Source organism: Cydia strobilella, chromosome 1 (genome assembly GCF_947568885.1).
Source record: "Cydia strobilella chromosome 1, ilCydStro3.1, whole genome shotgun sequence".
NCBI classification, from domain to species: Eukaryota; Metazoa; Arthropoda; class Insecta; order Lepidoptera; family Tortricidae; genus Cydia; species Cydia strobilella.
The window spans coordinates 23,127,919-23,150,803 of NC_086041.1; the positions used below are offsets into that span (position 1 = coordinate 23,127,919).

At 37.9% G+C, this 22,885-nt stretch overlaps 1 protein-coding gene across 2 annotated transcripts in view; it reads right to left on the reverse strand.

Moving 5' to 3' along the window:
* Positions 1 to 22,885, reverse strand: part of LOC134741986 (uncharacterized) — a 53,767-nt gene that overhangs the window by 15,684 nt on the left and 15,198 nt on the right. For both annotated transcript variants that reach the window (XM_063674903.1, XM_063674894.1), the window contains 2 exons: positions 17,214 to 17,370; positions 7,120 to 7,221 (listed from right to left, as the gene is read on the reverse strand). In XM_063674903.1, coding sequence (XP_063530973.1) covers positions 7,120 to 7,221; positions 17,214 to 17,370 — 259 coding nt within the window. The remainder of the gene's footprint in view (positions 1 to 7,119; positions 7,222 to 17,213; positions 17,371 to 22,885) is intronic.

The window sequence follows — 22,885 nt, forward strand, 5'->3', positions numbered from 1 at the left end:
GGCCAAATTACCTAAAATTCAGATTAAACCTTTTGATGGTAAATTAGAGAATTGGTTATCGTTCATTGAATTGTTTAATTCATTGATTCACAAACGAGATATAGCAAACATAGAAAAGTTGCACTATCTATTAACATGCGTTCAAGGTAAGGCGTTAGACTTAATAAAGAATTACCCAATTTCAGACGACAGTTACATAGATGCTTATAATGCACTCAACGACTTCTACAATAAGAAACGACAGATAGTTTTTAGTTATTATGAGAAAATGTTGTTGTGTGAGCAAGTCAAGTCGAAGTCTGCAGTGGAATTGGAAAAAGTAAGTCGCACATTTAAGGAAACCTTACAGGTTTTAGGAAAATTTGGTTTACCGGATAAAAATTTTATGCTATTTTATTTAATGTGGTCCAAATTAGATAAATCAACACGTGAGGCTTTTCAACTCGAATTTAATTCAAATGAAATTCCTGACTTTGAAGTTTTGCAACAATTTCTTGAAAAGCAGATTCGTGCATTAGAAGCGACGGACACTAAGTCTATGGTAGGTGGCAATTCTTCAAATAAGACACAAACTAATGTTACTTTTAATCAAAAAAAGACAAAGGTCACTCTTGTGGCAGCAACAGCAGTATGTGACTTCTGTTCTGACCAGCATAATTTGGATACTTGTGACAAATTTAAAAAGTTAGATGCCTCTGCCCGGTTTAAATTCATTAAAGGGAAATGTTTGTGCGTGTCTTGTTTTTCAAAGAACCATAAAGTAAAGCAGTGTCAGAACACATCACGTTGTAGTATTTGTGGGTACTCACACAACACTTTATTACATTTCGGTAAAAAGGAAGATGAACATTCGGAAACTGTTCCTTCACCGCAACCAGTTGTGAGCGGTTCGTCGAACAGTGCAGTGAGTTTGACCACTGTCTCAGATAATGGAACAGTTGTCTTTGCTACTGCTCGAGTAGCTGTTAGAGATGGCTCGGGCCAGTATCAGCTTGTTCGTGCTTTGCTAGATCCTGCTAGTGCGGTTAACTTCATGTCACAAGATTGTGTTAAGCGGCTCGGGCTGCACATTAGTCAATCGGGTGAATCAATAACTGGCATTGGACACACCGGGGTTAATTCTTGTGGTTCTTTAGTGTGTTCTGTTAAACCCAATCGAACAAATGTAAAGGGTTTTGATTGTCGAGTAGCCTTGCTTCCTTCCATCGTTCCAGACCAGCCATGCTTTGCAATTAATTCGTCGCAATGGCCGCATATTAAACACTTGTCTCTTGCTGACCCTGACTTTGCTACTCCGGGACCAATCGATTTACTTTTTAATGCTCAGATTTTCGCTTCGTCTCTTCTGAGCGGTCGAAGAGATGGCAAGCCGGGTCAACCAAGAGCAATAGAGACCACTTTTGGTTGGGTTCTTATGGGGGACTGCAGTGATTGTTATGCACAATCCTTTGCAACTTGTCGGAAGGATTGTTTTTTCGTGCCGAACCCTTCGCAATCAGATTTGTCGTTGGATAGTTCTCTAAAAAGGTTTTGGGAGTTAGAAAATATTAGTAGTCCCAGTAAACCTGTGTTGTCGAAAGAGGACCAACTTTGCGAAGATACGTTCGTTAATAATTTTTGTCGTACGAGTGAAGGCCGTTTCGAGGTACCCTTACCTTTCGTCGACCCTACGAATAAGCCTACATTTTCGGACACTCGTGAAATCGCATTGCGAAGACTTTTCTCGTTAGAGCGCAAGCTATCTCGGCATGCGGATTTTCGTAAAGCTTATGTCTCTTTCATGGAAGAGTATGAAACCAGCGGTCACATGGAACAGGTAGAGCCTCCTTCAAGTAGTGTCGGGAAATTTAACTACGTGCCACACCATGCTGTGTTGCGTCCAGAGTCTGTCTCTACGCCTCTTCGTGCAGTTTTCGATGCAAGTGCTCGAGACAGCAACGGTATATCGCTGAATGATACCCTTTTGGCAGGACCTAAATTACAAACTAATATCTTTGATGTACTTACTCGATTTCGGTGGCACAAAGTAGTTTTCACAGGTGACATTAAAGCCATGTACCGTCAGATTCTCGTGCCGGAAGAAGACACGGATTATCAGCGGATTTTGTGGCGTTCCTCGAGTGACGGCCCGGTTAAAGACTATAGATTGCGCACAGTTACTTATGGGGTAAAGTCGGCTCCGTACCAAGCTTTGCGGACTATAGCGCAGTTGGCTAAGGAGACTGAAACCGTCTATCCTGAAGGTGCACGCGTGCTAGGTAGAGATATTTATGTCGATGACATTGTCACGGGCGCTGACTCTATTGAGCAAGCTTTACAAATCAGATCAGACCTCTCCAAAATTTTGTCGTCGGGTGGGTTCCATTTGAGAAAATGGACCTCCAATCAAAAGGGATTTATCGCTGATCTTCCCTCCTCGGAGTTATATTCAAGTGAATTCAAACACTTTGACGAACTCTCTGACTTGTCGCTTAAAATATTAGGTTTGTCGTGGCGTCCTCAGACAGATTCGTTCCAGTTTGAGGTAGCGACACCCACTGATCAAAGATGCACCAAGCGCATTATCTTGTCGAACATCGCACGCATCTATGATCCGTTAGGATTCCTCTGTCCTGTCGCTTTCCATGCGAAATACTTAATGCAGGTCCTGTGGTCATCTGGGGTCCAGTGGGACGATGATGTACCTGAAGCAGTTGCCTTAGAGTGGAAGAGACTCAGATCTCAATTGTCGTTGTTGAAATCCGTAGTCATTCCTCGTCGCATCATCCACTCTTTTGTTTCGTTACAATTGCATGGATATTGTGATGCCTCAGAACGAGGCTACGCCGCTGTCGTTTACTGTCGTGTTGTTACTGCAGAGGGCTCTATATTTGTAGAGTTCTGCTGTGCAAAATCGAAGGTTGCGCCCTTGCGTAAACAATCTATTTGTCGTCTGGAGCTTCAGGCTGCCGTCCTGCTGGCGGATCTGATGCAGTCTGTCCAAGAAGCGTTAGAACCTCTGCATGTTGTGGAGGAAATATTTGCCTGGTCTGACTCTAGCGTAACTTTGGCTTGGATTAAGTCGTGTCCATCGCGCTGGAAAACCTTTGTGGCTAACCGAGTTAGCCATATACAGGATATAATCGCTCCTGATCGTTGGCACCATGTAAGCACCCATCATAATCCTGCTGACGCAGGATCCAGAGGGTTATTGCCTGGAGACCTGGTCGATTGTGATCTTTGGTGGAAGGGCCCTTCATGGCTCCTAGAGAAGGAAGAAGATTGGCCTTGTTCAGCTTTGGACGCTCCAGCCAACGATGCTATCGTTGATGAGCAACGGATTTGTAGTTTAGTCGCCACCAGCGAACCTGACTTGGTTGATACACTTCTCAACAGGTTTTCCTCGCTTTTCACATTAAAGCGTGTGTTAGCCTACTGTTTTCGTTTCTTACGGTCGTCTAAGAACGAGAAGGTTGTCGGATCTCTACAGTCCTCTGAGACGACAGCAGCTCTCATGTTTTTAGTAAAACATGTGCAGCTCACTTCGTTCGGTGTAGAGATCAATCACTTGAGAGAGGGTCGTTTAAATTCATTGCCAAAATACTTGCGCAAGCTTTCGTTGTTCATTGATAGTGCGGGTATCGTCAGGGTGGGCGGTCGCTTGGCTAATTCGCCTATTAAATACTCGGTCAAGCATCCTATATTATTGCCTCGCTCCCACCGGTTAACAGTCTTAATAATTGACGAATATCATAGAAGATTCTTACACCCAGGTGCCCAAACGTTACAAAATTTACTTGTGCAATCCTTTTGGATTTTATCGCCCAAGCGAGCAATCCAGGCAGTGATTGGTGGCTGCGTCAAATGCTTCCGCGCCAATCCCTCCCCGGCGTCTGCGCCGCTTATGGGAAATTTACCCTTATGTCGGGTTTCTCAAATAAAACCTTTTTCGAGTGTCGCCATAGATTATGGCGGACCTTTCGATATCGCCTTCGCACGTGGTCGCGGTGTTAAGACGTTCAAAGGATATATTTGTGTCTTTGTTTGTACCAGCACCAAGGCCATCCACATTGAACTTGCTTCAGAGTTGTCGACTGAAGCTTTTCTCTGTGCACTGAAACGTTTTGTCGCTCGTCGCGGTCGGTGTAGCCATATTGTCTCTGATCAAGGTCGAAACTTTGTTGGAGCCAGTAATTACCTCGGTTCTCTCATGAAAGGTGCTGCTGATGCGGAAGAAATAAAATTCTCATTTAATCCACCGGGAAGTCCCCACTTCAATGGCTTAGCCGAAGCTGGGATTCGTTCAGTAAAAACACATCTAGCTAGAGTTATAGGGAACCAGAGGTTAACCTTCGAACAGCTTTATACCGTGACGACAATTATTGAATCTTTGCTGAACTCTCGTCCTTTGACTCCCCTCAGCTCGGACTCAAATGACCTCGCCGCGCTCACGCCCGGTCATTTTCTAACGTTAGAACCTCTGTCGATCGTCCCTGAGGAAACTCTTGTCGATCAAAAAATAAGCCCCTGCCATCGCTGGAAGCTGATCCAGAAAATGCATCAGGACTTTTGGCGCAGGTGGCATGCTGAATACGTTCATACCTTGCAACAGAGGACAAAATGGAATAAAGTGAACACGAATATTGTCGTCGGTTCCTTGGTTCTGTTGTTGAATGAGCAGACAAGTCCCTTAAAATGGCCGCTTGGCCGCATTGTGGCTCTACATCCTGGAGCTGATGGTGTGTGCAGGGTTGTCACAGTTCAGACAGCTACTGGTCAGTACAGAAGACCCGTCGTCAAGCTGTGCCCACTGCCACTCTCAGATTAACATCCATAGTATCGTCACTTAGCATAGATTTAGTCTTAAGTTTGTCGTATTCTAATGCTATTAAATATTGTATATTTAGGTAGGCGGTATGTTTAACTCTCGTATCGGTTTTGGATCACAACCCTATTTTCTTACGACTTCCGTGATATTTAGGGCAACACTAAGAGTCCATTTCCGGTAGCCATAACTCGTTCTCGTTACTTTCGGAGAGCACACATTGTCCTGTGCTCCGTTGTCGAAAACTACTTTAAAGTCGCTCTTTAGCCTTAACCAAGTATAGAATAGTATAAAATCAGTGCCAATCACATGTGTGCTGTGGAAAAGTACAAAGCTAAGCTCGTAGGCTGGTCCAGGTAGAGGGTAATTCGGTAAGACAGCAGCTGCACGATATTCCTAGATACCAGAGCCGCCCAAAGCTAGCCTTCTTCGCAGCAAACCTCGAGTTCAAGGTATGTGATTTGTGCACTTTCCATTGATATTTACTTGTTCCGCGATTTCTTATTAAAATATAGTATACACGGGTGTGTAAAGTTAGTGTAAACATTTTTTAGCAAATACAGTCCATTAATCAATTTTATCGTTATTGCATCTAAAAACAAACAGATTTAAGGTAAACCGCCAAACTAGGATACTGGGATACATGCACAAAATACCCATGCATTAACCACGTCTACAATTATAAAATAATTTACTATTTTCTAAACTAACCCCGCACACTATCACAATAAAATACAAGCAATCTTTAAAATGGTGAAAAATCAACTAAGGGAGTTCTACTAGTCAATTTGGTTTTTCACTGCTAAACTAGAAAAGTATTATACAGTAGTTCAAACAGTAAATTGAGCTTATAAATCTAGAATTTATAATAAAAGAGGTGTAACTGTATTAAAGTTCTCTCACATATCACTTAATATCAGCGACTGCGCAAGAATAAAAACTAATTTATACTACCATTTTAAAGCTGCTCAATTCTGAGGTAAGTTCAGGGAAATCCGAGTGCGTTGTGGCATTACATGAGAACAATAAGTAATAATCGTTTTTAAGAGCATAAGTCGCCGATTAACTAACTAAGCAACGGCAAAAGGAAGAGACGGTTATCGCTTTTCACATGATTTATAAAATAGATAAGGTGGATTAGGTGCTTTAATCGAACGAGCGAGCGAAGCGAATTGAAGTTCTTACATTCAACTTGGAAGCTTGAAACACGCGGCTGGCTAGGGGCACGTCCCGGCATTTCGATGTTTTTAAGCTGAACTATCAGAGGATAGTTTGATGGACTATAACTTAAGTAAATTTGTTCTAATTCAAATGAAATTCGGTAAATGTGTAGATGAAGGCATTATATTTTTTTCATTAAATTATGAGCAAGCTCGATCAAGGGGTTATGGAGCTAGAAGAGCCTAGAAGGCCAAAAAGCTATTTGTGAGGGGTCTTGCCATTCTGATCATTTATTTTGCAAGAAAGTATGGTCGAGTTTGGTATCAAATGAAAGTGCTCGGTTTACACATTTATAAAATTGTTTTTATAATCGGCGCGGCGAATGATGATTCCTATGACAGTTCATTTTTGTATGGAGTAACTGTCAATGTTAAATGTTTTTGGACTTTTTTTGGTATTTTAACACATTTTTTTATTTAGAAATGTAACAATTAAGTAATAAAAAGCCGGTAAAAACCTATTTCTTCAATATTTTTTAATAAAATCTATCCAAAAGCTAATTGGCGGAACTGTCATAGAAATCATCATTCGCCGCGCCGATTATAATTTACGATATTAAAATGGCTAGATTTATAAAAACGAAATAAAATAAACATAATAGAAAGGTATTTGACATTTAATTTTCACAAGTAAGATTACAGCTTACCACAGATACAGTTTATTTTAATCTCGATGGTGACAAATCTATCAGTTAAGGGCTCCACAGACCTTGCAATAAATCGCACGCGGTTTTCGATTTTTTGCGGACTAGGTAGGTGCATTCAATTAATCTAACTTTTTGGCGAACCGCAAGTTCTCCGTTCGGGGCGAACTACTAGTATTATTAAAATATACATGAGATGGTCATTAGATTTCTTTAATCGTTTGATTCCGGGGCCATAAATTTAAATTTTAAGTTTTAAAATGATTGTGCTGTGATGTGATAATTGTGCAAATTGCTCGCAGTCTGTTTGGAGAACGTTCGGTCCAAAATTTTTAAATAATATGCTGGCATTAATTAGGAGTTGTAAAGGAGTAGTATTAATAATTGTTCCCATGTTTATTAGTACTAACTACGTTGACTAGTGATCATCGGCCGGAGGGGTAGGGTTTACCTTGCGAGCCCGGGGGCACAAAGCCGTAGCCAGAGGCGCCGACCACCACGCCGCTGGTCTGGGATGGATCACCGGGCGGCGAGGGGGGGAACACTACTGGTCCTGAAATTGATTAAGGCTAAAATAAATAAATAAATCATTATGAAGAAGGAAGGAAGTTATAGACTTGTTTCTGAGAATCAGACACTGAGTTTGTTCAATTATTGTCTCGTTTTGTAATTTACACTTGATACAAAACTTTATTGCAGATCCATCCTTCAAAATTTTGTTTCTAAGAGTAGGTACCTGTTCCGGGTATTCCATGCTATATCAATATGGATTATCGTTATGTTGGATTTGGATACATTTTGATAAAAATACTTTAAACGAAAACAATTGCCATACGAGTAACCGTCTTTAATTAATTCATTATTGTAAACGAATGACGACGAGACGTGTAAGTTTGGTCACGGTTCAGCCCCTTTACATAATATGTTAGCGAAATATATTGAGCAATCTCATATTAAATAAATATCCTCTTTTGAGACTTAATTACACAGAACTGATGTAAAATGCAGAGAACACTTTCTTTATTACATAAACAAAAAATTGGGTTGAAACGTCAAAAATATTTACGATTACGAAGTTAAATATTGAATATTGCCGATACAGGGTTTGCATATTAAAGTCGTGTCGTCGATACTCTACGAGTATGTCTTAATCGATGTTAATCAACGGAATAATAAAACATTATACCTATTTATGAATAGAATGGAATTTGTCACAAATGTAAAGGCTCTATATGATTTATTAATGAATTACGTAATAACTGAAAAATATAAGGAATCCGAACGATAATTGGCATTGGATTGAAACTGAATGTTTTAAGTTTAAATCCCTAATGACTGATTAGCTATGGCGTAAGTACTTGAAACTAGTTTTTAATTATCTTTAGAGTACAATTACAGTTAAATTATAATAGACCGGTAAGAAGCTTGAAATTACGAATTGCGGCTAGGTATTTATAATTCTCAAGTCTGTGACGTATAGTCAAGTGTAAAAGTATGGGTCTTACTCAAAATACGTCCCATAGCTCTTATGTCGGCGAGTTAAGAACTATGGGACATATTTGTGAGTAAGTTGTATGCACCCATATTTTTACACTTGACTGTACGTCTTGGTGCAATTTCAATCTAATACAGATATTTAATACAGAGATTTGTAATTTTATGAATCAATAAAAATTCTAGGATACAGATATGAAAACTCAATAGTTGAGCGTATTTAAGGATGACTCACGTTAGACCGGGCCGTGTCCGGGCCGGAGCTTCCGGCGCTTACTTTTCTATAACATGACAGGTGATCACGTGATGCTTTCCATAGAAAACGAAGCGCCGGAAGCTCCGGCCCGGTCTAACGTGAGTCATCATTTAATCGTGACAAGCGTTGGGCTACCAACGCTTCATGGCAGCGGTTCCTAACCTGGGGGTAATTACCCCCGTGGGGGTAAAACTGGCATTTTACGGGGGTACCTATCTTTTTATTTTTATTTTATTTAAAAGGCACACTAAACAGACAACATTCAACATTGTTACAAAGAGTACATGAGTGGTAGGTATTACATAAGAATGCCATCCAAAGCAAGCATGCACAGCAAGAAAGAAATATAAGGAGCAAAAACTATCCTAAAATTATAAAAAAAAAATAATCCTAAAACTACTCAAAATTACACTAAATTACAAATTACAACATTTCGCAAATACTTAATTATTACATGTCAAATTGCGTACTATTATTGGGAAGTGTGATGATGGCCGAGAACCCTAAGAACCTGCCTCCTAAATACTGCCTGCCGTGAGTCGAAAATGTCAATATCTCTGTGTTTAAATACCAATTCATTATACTGGCGACACATTCTGACGATTGGATTGTAAAAAGAGGTATTATTTCTGTAGACCTGAAGGGCGAAAGTCTTAGGAGCACGGGATCTAAATCGAGGAGTATTGAACGTAACTAGGGTTAGTAGGCTTGGCGAGTCAATTTTGTGATGTAGAAGTTTGTGAAGGAATAATAAGTGCTGTGAGAGACGACGAGATTCAAGAGAGGAGATGTCAAGTGTTTGTAGTCTCTGTTCATAACTATGACGCAGGAGATCACGTCTGTAACGATAGGACAAGAGCCTGATGCATTTTTTCTGAACTCGCTCAATGGTGTTAGAGTGTACTGAGTAATAGGGCGACCAGACTATACAACCATACTCGAGTACACTACGAACGAGACTCTGAAATAGGCAGAGAAGACTGCTCGGTTTCTTGAAGGCTTTAGTAACACGAAGGATAAATCCCAGCATTTGGTTGCCTTTCTTAGTTATATACTCGTAGTGGTATCTAAAATTCAGTTGCTCGTCAAACTAAATGCCGAGGTCCTTTGCAACAGTTTTACGTTCTAGTTTTTGACCGGCCAATTCGTAGTCATAGAAAATTTTCTGTTTTTTGTTAGAAAAAGATATAACAAAACATTTACTCACGTTTAAAAACATACGATTGCTAATACACCAGTCAGAAATAGTATGTAGATCATTTTGGAGCTAAGTGCAATCATCGATATTGTGTACCTTCGTAAAAACCTTTAGATCATCTGCATACAAAAGTGATGGACAGAAAAGACTCTCTGCCAAGTCGTTAATGAAAACTACAAGAAAACTATCTATAAGAAAAAATATTAATGATTATGGAGGAGGGGTAAAATCGAGTTCCCTAGTTAGTCAAAGGGGTGACAGTACTAAAAAGGTTAGGAACCACTGCTTCATGGGGTTAATACTTAGGTACAACGGTCACAGCGGGTAGAGGTCGGCAGTTCAAACCCAGCTCGTATAATGAGTTATTCGGAACTTATGTACGAAATAAGCATCATTTGATATTTAGGTGGTACTAGTCGCATTTTGGGGAAGAAAACATCGTCCGGAAAATAAGGTCTGGTTTCCCCTCAGCGTTGGAAGGTCAAATAGCAGTCGCTTTCGTAAAGACTAGTGCCTACGCCAATTCTTGGAATTAGTTGTGAAGCGGAGCAGTTGTAGTGTGGAATTCCCATAAACCGTGGCAAAAAGCCGGCACAACGCTAGCATGATACATATACTAAGTGACAACAATTTCAACTCAAAATTAAAATTCTCCTCCACCAACTCCACAAGGGGGGTGGTTATGCCTGCTTTGTATTAATTGTGTGACAAAAACCAATACAATAGACTAGCACAGAAGCTAATAATGACGTAAAATAGTAAATTGTAAGGAACCACCATCCTTGAATGACCATTGCCAAACCTGACATTGCTCGGTCGTAAACAGAGCGCGGCTGTAACGCACACACATTACCACTTCCACGAGAACAATTAAATCAACTACAATTCCATTATATAGTTAGTTACATACAGGTCGACCTAATAAAAGCGTGTTAAAAATAATCTAAATGGGATGAATGGTTTTAATGACTTTCATTATTAATATCACCTGCAAATTAGGCAAAATAGGAGCACACTCTGTCTACTGCAAACTTGCCTCAAATATAACAAAAACAAAGACCTAGCAAGCAGCGGCGACTACAAATTTAAAATATAATATTAATATTTACATTAGGTATTCGTAATGAATTAAGATTGAATTTACTTAGGGAGCACTGCGCACTTGCGCGTTTTGCGCTCCGCCGAGCGCGGCCCGTCAATCGGACCCTTCTAACCGGGCGAGTGTGGCGAGTGACATGCTGTTGCAGCTACACAGCTACTTGAGCAGAAAATGTGACACATGTGCTTTGGAAGATTGCTATTTGGGTAGTAAAATCAAGGAAATATGTTGACATTTAAAAAGGTTGGACTATTTCTTCTTCTTCTTCTCAGTCTTCTTCACGAGCAGTCGTGGTCATTGAGGTCGTTAGACTATTTAGTCACTGCCTATTCACAAAATCTAAAATATTGTAAGACACTTAGTTCAACTTAATTTATTCATGAATAACCAGGATCGGTCCTAAGGTAAATGATGACACAAAACCAATTTACATTGTTACGCAAACTAACCTTCCCTATGTAAACATATCTGCACCACAGCTTCATTCAATACTTACTCATTGAATATTGATCACGCTTATCGTTAATTTAATTAAGTATAAGTAGGTATATCCTGTTAGAAGATTTCTAATATTACTCAATAGACGATCTAGTTAAGGTTATTTTACATCTTGTTAAATAACCGTGTATTGCTTTATCTAATTATTAATAGCTTTTTTACCACACCAGCTCGTAAACGCTCTCTTGATTGTTCAAAAGCTGATGAGAAAGTTGCATTTTATCCATATGTGTGGCAATAGTTATTTGTTATACAAGGGTGCAAAGTTGTATTTTACCCGCGAGTGTAGAATTGAAACACGAGCAAGCGAAAGGATTCTATAGGTGAAATTCTAAAATAGAATCCTGAGCGTAGCGAGTGCTTCAACACACGAGAAGTAAAATACATTTGCGCCCGTGTGTAACACAAAACTTTTCACCTCACTATAGCGAGGAAAGTGCAACATCCACAGGCGTTAGATCACCGTCATCACTGGAATCACTCATTTCTTTACGATATTATAACAGAAAACTCTGGAAGTTGTGTATTTTTAATTGTTGACATTTCAGATGTATGAAATGTCAACGATGCGTTTTGAAATTGCATCGACTCAACTTGTGCGTTCAGAATTATATTTAACATCATTATGAAAAAACAAACGTTTCTTATGGAATTTTAAGGTTTATGACTTAAAATCATTAAATAAAGCTAAATTTGGTATTTTTATTAGATTCTCAAACCATTTATTTAATGATAATTAATATCGAACGAACCATTATCATGAGCGTTTTACGTTTTGTTATCTGTCAAGCTACTTAAACACGCTCCATCCAAGGTCAAATTACTTTCCCCACTAGTGGATAAAACGCGTTTTTCCCCGCTTGTATTGAAGGATAAACGACAACTTTCCGAGCTAGTGAGGGGAAAAATAATTTGATGCAAATTTTGTGTTGTTTCCTTTTAAATTATGAATTTGAATGATATATATTTTTACTGTTACTATTTTCCTCGCGCTGGTGTGGTGAAAAATGTTGTATTGCACTCAGTGGCTAAATTTGTTTAACCCTAGTGTCTAGAAACCCTCGCAACCCTCAAGATTCCACTTTTTAATTTTGGTATATTTCGCTTGCTCGGGTATCAATATTACTACGAGCGGTTAAACAACGACATTGCTCCCTTGTAAAACTATTGATTAGCCAAGTGACAATAGATACCTACCTTCGCTACACTCTGGTACTTACTGGAGTGTTCATATGTAGGTACGACGAGTAAGTATATAGGTAAGGTATAGGTATAGGTAAGGTAATAAATTAAATAAAATGAAATATTATGCGGTATTTCCGGACCGATATGACCTTCAAACCTTCAAGAAAAGAGCGTACTCCCATCTTAAAGGCCGGCAACGCACTTACAACCCCTCTGGTGTTGTGGGTGTCCATGGGCGGCGGTAATCGCTTACCATCAGGTGATCCGTCTGCTCGTTCGAAAAAAAAAATAGTGTTCCGTACAAAACTTTGTTCACTTATGGGATCACTTCGGTCTTGCAAATCGGTTAAATGCGTTTTTCTCAGAGACCGTTTGACGTAAATCGCTAAATTTTGGAACAGTTATAGCAATTACCGCCGCCGCAATATTGTAAATAAGTCAAAACCGTTTCTTATTTTAGGGGGAAATTTAGGGGGTTGAGAGGGGTAAGCTGAATAAGGAAAATATGAGTATTTTTTGTTCACTGTTGGTTTAGTTAGCATTTTTATTTTTACAATGGGTGATGACATTAATCAGTTTGCTGTTTAATATTATTTAGCAAATATGTACCTAATTACGCGTTCAAATAATACGAAGCCAAGTGCTTTAAAGATAATTTTTTATGTATTTATCATTTAAAAAAAACTATTTCAAAATTTCAATATTTTACTTACATGTTTTTTTATGCTTTAAGTAAACTACTTCACGAGCTTATCATTTAATAACAGTTCATAATGAGACTTACGTACTTTAAGTGTGGCCTTGATCTTTAACAACAATGTACCTACCTACTAAAGCTAGTAAAAGGGTCTGCCCTTCAGTCCCTTGGGCGGGCAATAAAAATATTTCCCAACAATGTTTTATGGGTTATTGTACACACGGGCCTGCTAGTTAGCTGTCATTAACTCCAAGTATAATGCGCATGACTTCCTCCCACTGCTTTGTCGCACCGACATAAATACACATCCAAATTTTACTTACGAAACTTGCTTCAAGGATTAATGACAAGCGTAACATTAGGCCATTGTATTGACCACATATAATATTAATAAAAACCTAGGTTGTATAAATAATACAAAAACCTAGGTCCCTTCTGTGACAAGGTTTTAAATGAGTTTTAAGTACTTATTAGCCACACCAGCTTGTAAAGGCACTATTTATTCTTAAAAAACTGATAAGAATGTTGCATGCTATCCACAAGAGTGGGAAAGTAATTTAATGCTACCTAATTCTAAGTTTTTTTTAGGATTCCACTTCGTTTAAGATTCAATTTTTTCCAATCGCTCGCTACGCTCGTGGGCTCAATTTTGGAATCTTTCGCGTGCTCGGGTATCAATATTGGCACGAGGAGTTAAACAACAACTTTGGCCCCTAATAAAACAAATAACTGTTGCTACATCACACTTGTGTTTTTCTAATAATAATTCTAGTTCACATCGACGCCTAATCAGACCGTCACACGGCGTCTATAGGTAATCACATTACTATGATATAGTTCTTGACGAATTATGACCGTTCTTTTAGACCAACAACGTTACAGCATAGTCGTAATTGTTCACTTGCATTAGCCGAGCTGCGATTAAAAGCTACTTTCAAGCGCCGATAATCATTGTGTGATGTTTGATACCTGACAAGCGAAATTTGGAAACAATCCCGACTTTTCGAAATAAATATTTATTACATAGAGAGGTGGTAAATACAAATAGATTGCAATCAGGTTTACTCCTAGCAGCTGGCAATTAGATACTTTTGTTATCTTATAGCCCAATTGCATATATGCGACAATACAATAGGAGGGACCCTATCAGGTTTGTATTCGAAGAACCACTTTAACACTCGTACTCTGTAATTTGAATTGCAAAACATGTAAGTTTAGCTGACAAAGCAATTTGGTAAAAAGAGAACCTCGAGTAATGTTCGTGATTGTCAATAATGCTGCATGGATAATGAGTAAAATGACATAGACATTGACATTGAAACTTTAATTATTATACTTTCGTTAACTGTCTGCAGGGAACGGATCGGATTGGTCAGTAAAATCTTCTTCCTCCTGCAAATATCTACTTAGCTGTCTATAAATAATGGTTATTTTGTCAGTCTCACACTTGACAATCTATATATGTATACCTATAATAAATGCGTGTGTCCTGACTGACTCACTGACTGATTCATGAAACTTTGTGAAAAGGTATTTTATGAAAAGAGAAGAAAACTGATTTCAGCGTTTCTGAAAATTCATCCCCCAAGGTGGTGAAAAATTTGTATGGACATCAATTATTTTTGTGAGTGCGGGACTTGGATTTTTGTATAAAGGCATATTATAAGAAAACAAGAAAAGTTATTTCAGCGTTTTAAAAAAATTCATCCCCTAAAAGGGTTAAAAGGGATTGTAAGTTTAAATTTATTACCAATGCTTTAAAACTTGTTTCATTTCTTGCATTTTTTTAAATAATGGACTTGAAAAAAAAATGTTTCTAGTTACGAGTAGGGGCTTGAAATTTCGTAGGTTATGACAGACAAATCTCATGCATTGTATAATTATTAACAAATCATTAACCGTCCATTAATCTTTTGCTGCATGAAGTTCTATGCTCATGTAGAATATAAATATAACCACCAACATACAAATCCACGCGTACGAAGACGCGGGCAACAGCTAGTACAATTATAAGTTGACGATTAAACTTCAGTTACTCAGCTATGAAGTCGCCTTAATCGGAGTTTAAATATAGTAATTTGGCCCGTGTAAAATGGCAATCAAGTTGGACTAAGGTAAATTATATTTTGTAACCGCCAGTATGATAACCATCGAAGTGCAATTGTTTTCATAACAGCCAGGGGCGATGCAGTGCTCTATGTCTTGATTAAAACACTACTTACAACACCAACGCAACTGTCATATAAAATTAAGCTATTATCTAATTAAATATTGGCAAACTAATATGGTGTGCTGTGCCTAGTTTTGTGAGGCTGATTTTAATAGACCGTTAAAGCAAGATACAAAGATTGCTTATCTAGCTTACTAATTTCCACCGATTTAATCGTTAGCTGTTAATCTAGTTGATTAATATTAGTTATTTTATGTACCTATAGTATTTTTATCAAATGACTACCATTCCAGATACAATGCCTAGATACTACTATCAGAGTAGTTCTGTAAAAGTTTAGCTCATAGACGACAGGGAATCGGAACAGTTTGCAAGCTAGCCTCGTGAGAGTAGAATAGTTAAATCGAACATATCAGCCGATTAACGCCAAGTCATTTTTATACGTGCAAATGTGTACATTAAATTAACACATGGGAATTGCATCTTCTCAAAGTGAATAATCAACAATTACAATAATGTTTAATCTGTTCCGATTATAACATCTATACGATGCGAGGGCACTTGCATCATTGCGTCTTGTGCTTGAATGATTGCTTCGAGTCAACAGCCGCTTAAGACAAACCGTGATGATAAGGAAATGTCACGTCCACTAAGCCACAGTAACTCTCCTCATTACTAAGCCCTTTAACATTGTGCAACTTGACGAAGTAACTTTGTCTAAGCTTAAATGTTTCTTTTAGCTTTAGTACTATCTCAGCTTGTCAACTTATTAATTTCGGGCAGCTCTTAGTACAATGTAGCTTTTGAACTGGTTAGGACAGATTAGCAGTGTTAAAGTTTTTAAATAAAAATGATATGTTCTATTACTAATCATATTATAAGTCGCCTTACTATTAAATAGTAACTAATAAATAGTCAAATTGCGTCAGCAACCGTAATAAAAAGAGTAGGTAGTAAAATTTACTACAGGTCAAGCGGCCACCGAAGTGGCTCACGTCACGAGTGTAACTACTCAGCTACGGATATGCGAAGTTAACAAGTTACTGTATTTTTTGTGACACACACTTTTATTCTCATTATACTACTTCTCATTTGCATGTATATCAAGTCCTTTCTAATTACCCTAAACTCGATATGTTTGTGTTTTCCTATCGAGAAGTTCCGTTTGCTACATACCTTCCGACTGTATCATTAGATAAGCTCCATGTTAGCATATTATTGCATTATCATCGAATTTTATTTTATTGATTTAAGTTACAAGATTGAAGCACATATAAATTTAAGTACCTATACAAATACACCCCGTGAAGCTAAATAAAATTGTGTAAAAACTTAACCAGGTGTAGGTCACACATTCATCAATATTATATTCTGTGTGTCTATTATATTTATAGTGTATAATGTGTATGTATGCTTGTATTTATGTAATATATGTATATATACATACGTATATATATATATATATATATATATATATGTATATATATAGTTTATATGTATATTAGTTTGCTTTTCTTTTAATTCATTGTTTTTTATTTGTCTCTCTGCACCAATTGTGTCTGTTTGGCCCTATGGTTGACTGGTAGAGAATGCCATTTGGCATTAAGTCCGCCATTTGTACATTCGTGTATATATTTTGTGCAATAAAGTTTAAATTCACTTCCAAATTCTGTCGGCTGCCAAATGAAAGCACTTAGCTTCGAGCCTTCGACTGACTCTTAACTGCTACAAAATGTAGTCATCGCGATTACGAGTAAAGTAGGTAAATAGGTACTTGGTTGGTTTGCATTGAAACCATTAAGCCCACCGCCATCAGATTCTGTATCTTATTTATTTCATTATTTATTTTGCACTAGGCTATATATATTTCAATCAAATGACTAATCTCAGTAACAAATTTCTTAGCCCTAAAATACAGTGCTATGTTTTGCAGCGTATCCTCACTTACCGGTGTTAGCTCTAGGGTCTCTGGCACCGGCGGCCGACAACGTGTTCAGGAGGGGTCCGCCGAAGTTGGTGGGAGCGAAGTTGTCGCTGTAGTCCAGGCCGTAGTCCAGGTTGTACTGAGCCGCCGTCAGTGCGACGCACGCGCACAAGACTAATGCCTGGGAAAAACACATATTCACATTAAGCATTATGCTAAATTTTGAATTTAAAATATTTGTAATATAGAAACATTTTTATAACAATTTGACCTTAATTAGCATTAGTGCATATACACTGATTGGTATTTGCGTGAGCGACACACTATATTATTAAAATCAAATTATTAAATAAATGCAAACTAAACTAGCCTCCTGCTCTCGAATCGGCAACATACATTATTCGTATAATCTTGATCATGGTCATAACATAAATTTTCCTATTCTTGACACTATCCCAATAGTTGCCACCTGCATTCTTACTCGTTTGTTCTTCCATTCCTGTAATTTATTTTTGTAAACCTGTGTTGTGTACAATAAAGTGATTACTACTACTACTAAATACCTAAAGCGTTTGATTTAGATACCTACTACCTACTATACCGACACACAAACTCATTACCATTAGCAAAGGATATATTTTATTTTACTATCCAGCAAGTTATAATTAAATCTGATTAACACGAGGACGATTTTAGATAACCTGGTTATGAAGGTTGAGGTGGTAAAAGAACGTAATTAAATTAAAAGTCGGTCCGTTAACAAATGAAGCGTGCAGTTAACTGGGCATTAACTGAACGTCTCGTTATAATTACATGCGCATCAAATCCGCCAAATTATCTATGGGTGCATCTGAAGTTGTTACAGCATCGATGAAAGGTCGATATCTTAATAACTTACTCGTGTACCCATGCATATAGTATGCCCGTCATAGCTTTATAGCGTAACGTTAGGATTATTCGACAATCGTTTATTTCAACCATAATGTCTAAATCGATTGGTATAGTAATCACGGCTGTTGGTCTTCCGCGGCCTTACTCCACATACCTACATACTTTCAAATACAGCGGTAATGGCCGATAAGGCAACAAAACCTTTAGTATATTAATATTCATACAAGCAATAGCGAACGCGCTTCGTTTTGTAATAGAGTTGTTCAGAATGAGAATTTCCGTTTTCGGTCAGCGGCCTACGTTTACAATGGATCATTTTATTAAACAATGCCTATCTTAACGCAGTATTCGAGACACTGATCCAGTTCCAATCCAATGTTTCCTGATCTGTGGATCTGGGCGAGGAATCCAATATGAATGTGGCCTGCATGCCTTTTCTTGACCGATCTAAATCTCTTGTTAGGCAACTAAAATAAACAAAGTAGTAGAATAATGAACACGCGGCTGATTAATTATCTCTCAGCACTCTGGGAGGTCTTTCATCTTATTTGCGTAATTCATTAAAGTTATGAAAATTATCTTCATCGCTTGTTATCTTCAGTTTTTCCTTACACTCAAAAAAACCTAATATATATATTAAGTATTGAATTTAAACTTTTTGGGGCAGCTAGGGCAATTTTTTTGCGAATCGGTTTTGTTGACAAAAAATATTACTAAAGAGTAAATTTTTGTTAACAATCAGTATGTTTCCTGTTGTCCATCTTTTGCCCTTCTGAAACTATGAAGGGAATATAGTTGTTCTCATATCCTTTGACTTTTTCATTAGTCACGGTAGCCACACATCCCGCCAATAAGTTTCACACACGAGTGAAACCGCGGAAACGTTACGTAACAAACCTGTTCACATGTCGGACTGGTTTGGACCAAAACAAGTGTCTGAACTTGAGCTGACCTCGGCTGAGGTCTGCACGGCATATGTATGAACCCTAGCTCGAATGATATGAGCACGTGTGTGCAATGAATGCTCATTGTCATTGCACACGGGCGATTTACTTTATAAGGAACGAGGAATGGAACTCTGTATTATTTGAAATGGTTGCCTGTGTTCGGTGACCCTTACTCGTCATCTGACAGTTCAGAAAGAGAACCTAACCTAATTGATTTTAGGTACTGATAATTGAATAGTGATAAATTACAACTGGCACTCACAATTGAGTTGAGAAAAAATATTTAAGTAATAAAAAAGGTTGAATAATTTCTATCTGTTTCAGTTTCAGTAAATATCTAAATTCGTAACTGAATTTATGACGGTACAGTTAAAAAAAATACATAAGTACTATTTAATTGAGATAAAAACCAAATAACTTTTAACAACTAACAAATATTTTAAAAACAGTTAAGATATAATGATCCCATAGACTAGCTTTCAATTAAAGCGTTTACAAAACGATAATGATAAGTTCACGTGACTAGCAATTTGTCCTAGAGGTTTCGTAATAAGCCCTACATAAAGGACCGAGTCTTTACTCGGTAGGTAAGTATAGGTACAAGGACCAACCGCCCGTTTGTGCACACGCAATTGATTTAGTTATGCAAATCTGATTCTGGTTTTCATTTTCACACTTATTATTAATATCCTGCCATCTGATAAACAAGGAGTTATGTGCAATTGTAAATTACTTAACTTAAAATCAAGAAAAATGATCTTTAACCCACTAAGAATAGTTCTCTTGTACTTGTCGATAATTTTACAATGGCCACACGAAATCTCGAGAATTATACATATTCTTGGTTCGTCTAACTTAGTGACATAATTTAAAAAACCGGCCAAGTGCGAGTCGGACACGAAGGGTTCCGTACCATTATCTATAAAAACGGTCACCTATCCAAGTTGTTTTCCCCATCCATTCCGACGTTGCTTAAATTCGGTCAAAAATCACGTTTGTTGTATGGGAGCCCCACTTAAATCTCTATTTTATTCTGTTTTTAGTATTTGTTGTTATAGCGGCAACCGAAATACATCATCTGTGAAAATTTCAGCTGTCTAGCTATCACAGATCACGAGATACAGCCTGGTAACAGACGGACAGACGGACTGACGGACAGCGAAGTCTTAGTAATAGGGTCCCGTTTTTACCCTCTGCGTACGGAACCCTAAAAAATGACCACCACTCGGGATTTTTTTTGATCTTTCTGTCACTAAACCTTTTTTTTTTATGTGATATTCAGCAAACGAGCAGACGAGCCGCCTGATGGTAAGCAGTCATCGTCGCCCATGGACGTAAGCAACATCACAGGAGCCACTTAAGCATTGCCGACCCTTGAGAACCCTAAATACCCGCTTCTTGAAGAATCCCATGTCGTTGCGTTAGCAAGTGTGATAAAAAGGCTCATTGTTATCTTACCTGTTGTAAAATATGAAATGAATTTACAAAACCCAAAAAATTGTTCCATGCCATTATACTTGTGACCAACCCGTACCTACCCAAAAAAGTATACGTCAATTTAATTCATAACTTCGTAAATTCTATTTACTTTAATACACTATATTTAAAACGGGGTAGGGGTTATTAGCCAACGCCTGTGATCTAATAGTGTTGGAAAATTATTTCATAATTACTGTTTCTCTGTATTTATGGTCCGTATTTAATTTGCGCCAGAAACATTAAGAAACCCTTTAAATATAATAACAAACAGATAGTAAGGTAAGTGCAGCGTCAAGTTTAAACCGTGTAGGAAGTTTAGCAAGGTATTGATGAAACTGCGGGAGCGATAAAACCGAACTGTAACAACAAATACATGCACAGTGGAAATCGGAGACCAGTAGAATGCTTTAGGTTTCTAAAATATGTATTCTTATTCCATTGGATGCACATCACGCGGTGTCAGGCCATAAGAACATTTACAAAAAAACGTCATGTAAGTTAATGTTACTAGGAATACACATTTTTAAAACTATCTATTATATATACTTACTAGCAAAAAGCAGAGCTTTTTAAGGGCTCGCGAAGTTTTTCTACCTCATCATCATATATTTAAGAGTTAGACTCTTGTCGGTGAAGCGATTTCCATGCATGTCAGTTCTCTGCCTTCTCCTTGACAGCCTGCCTACGACGACGCGACGACGACGTTGAGTTTTTCCTTTTTAAGGTTTCGTATCCAAAGGGTAAAAACGGGACTCTATTACTAAGACTCCGCTGCCCGTCCGTGTGTCTGTCTGTGTGTCTATCCGTCTGTCGCCGTATCGTCATGAACAGACAGCTATGCCGCTATAACAACCAATACTAAAAACAGAATAAAATAAATATTTGTGGCGTTCTACGTGTTGGCTTTGGCTCCACGCAAGCCTCCTAAGTGTCCAGAACCATTGTTCCGCGATGGGTGAAAGCATTAATATAATTTAAATTTTTCATGTTTTCACCAAGTTATGCTGTAAGTATAATTCGCGTTTAGACAGCAGTTTTCTATGCTTCTGTTAAAGGTACTTATAGATAGGTACCTCATGATGACTGACGCTTCAATTGAATAGTTTTTCTATTTCATGCCAAAAAATTATAACGCCTTTAACATCACATTAAAATATTCAACGATTTTGTTTATTATTGTAACCAGGGTGTAGCCCGCATGCCTATCGTTTCCGATCCGTAGCGAAGGAAACGCAGCTGTCACTGTTGCACTAATATGGAAGAGTGATAGAGAGACAGCAAGTTCGGCCGAATTTCACCTTCCCATTCAAACGGAGTTTCGTTCTCATTGTAAAACTACGTGTTGAACTGTAATGAAACTTGGCACATACAATGACATAAGGTGCTAGTACTAGTGTAAGACAAAGATAGTATGATTAACTCTGTCTATGTTTAATATAGCTCCAGCTAATAAAACAAACGAAATAGAGCAAAAACTAGTTTTGTTAAAAAAACCTAATTCGCTGTATTTTTTTAACTAAGTATAGTATCCGAAGGTACATAAACTAATTACAGGCATATCCTATAGCATAGAGTAACTTACCTATAGTAAGTACAAAGTTTCAGAGCAATCTAGCTAGTAGTTTAAAAATGAGAGCGTAACTACTTTTGTATGGAGAACCGAGCTTGCTGCGGACAGTGCGGACTCTTAATGGTACTGACACGTGTTTCTGATACGGTCACGGGATAATGTTCGGTAAATTGTCACAAGTGTGGACCCAAAGGAAGCAGCTGAGAGCTAGAAAGAAATATACTGACCGGACCACGGTCGCTGTCCGATACGCCTGTTACAGCTTTTATTTTGTCCTTGCCTTTTTTATTACTAAGACTCCTCTGTCCGTTCGTTTGTCTGTCTGCCACCAGGCTGTATCTCATGAACCGTTTAATTTTCACAAATGATGTATTTCTGTTGCCGCTATAACAAATACTAAAAAGTACGGAACCCTCGGTGGGCGAGTCCGACTCGCACTTATCCGCCTTTGTTTTATAACTATAATTTATAATATTTTATAAACATAAAAAATATAATAAAGGAATAATGCTTTGTATTACTACTAACGGTATCTGTTAGCAAAATAAAGAAACATTAGCACGAATGTTAATTCATTATTTTTTTTATAATTTATGTTTATAAAATGATATTTTTATGTTTGATAACACATCTAGACATGAATTTAGATTACTATGTTAAATCTCAAAGCTAGCAGGTGGATAGTTTTTCTGTAAAGTGTACCACAAGAATGCATAGATTGTCGAATAGTGATTGGGCTCGCTTCGCTCGCCCTATTAATATAGATACCAACACCGCACCAGCCTTATTGAGCTTACTTTGGGGCTAGA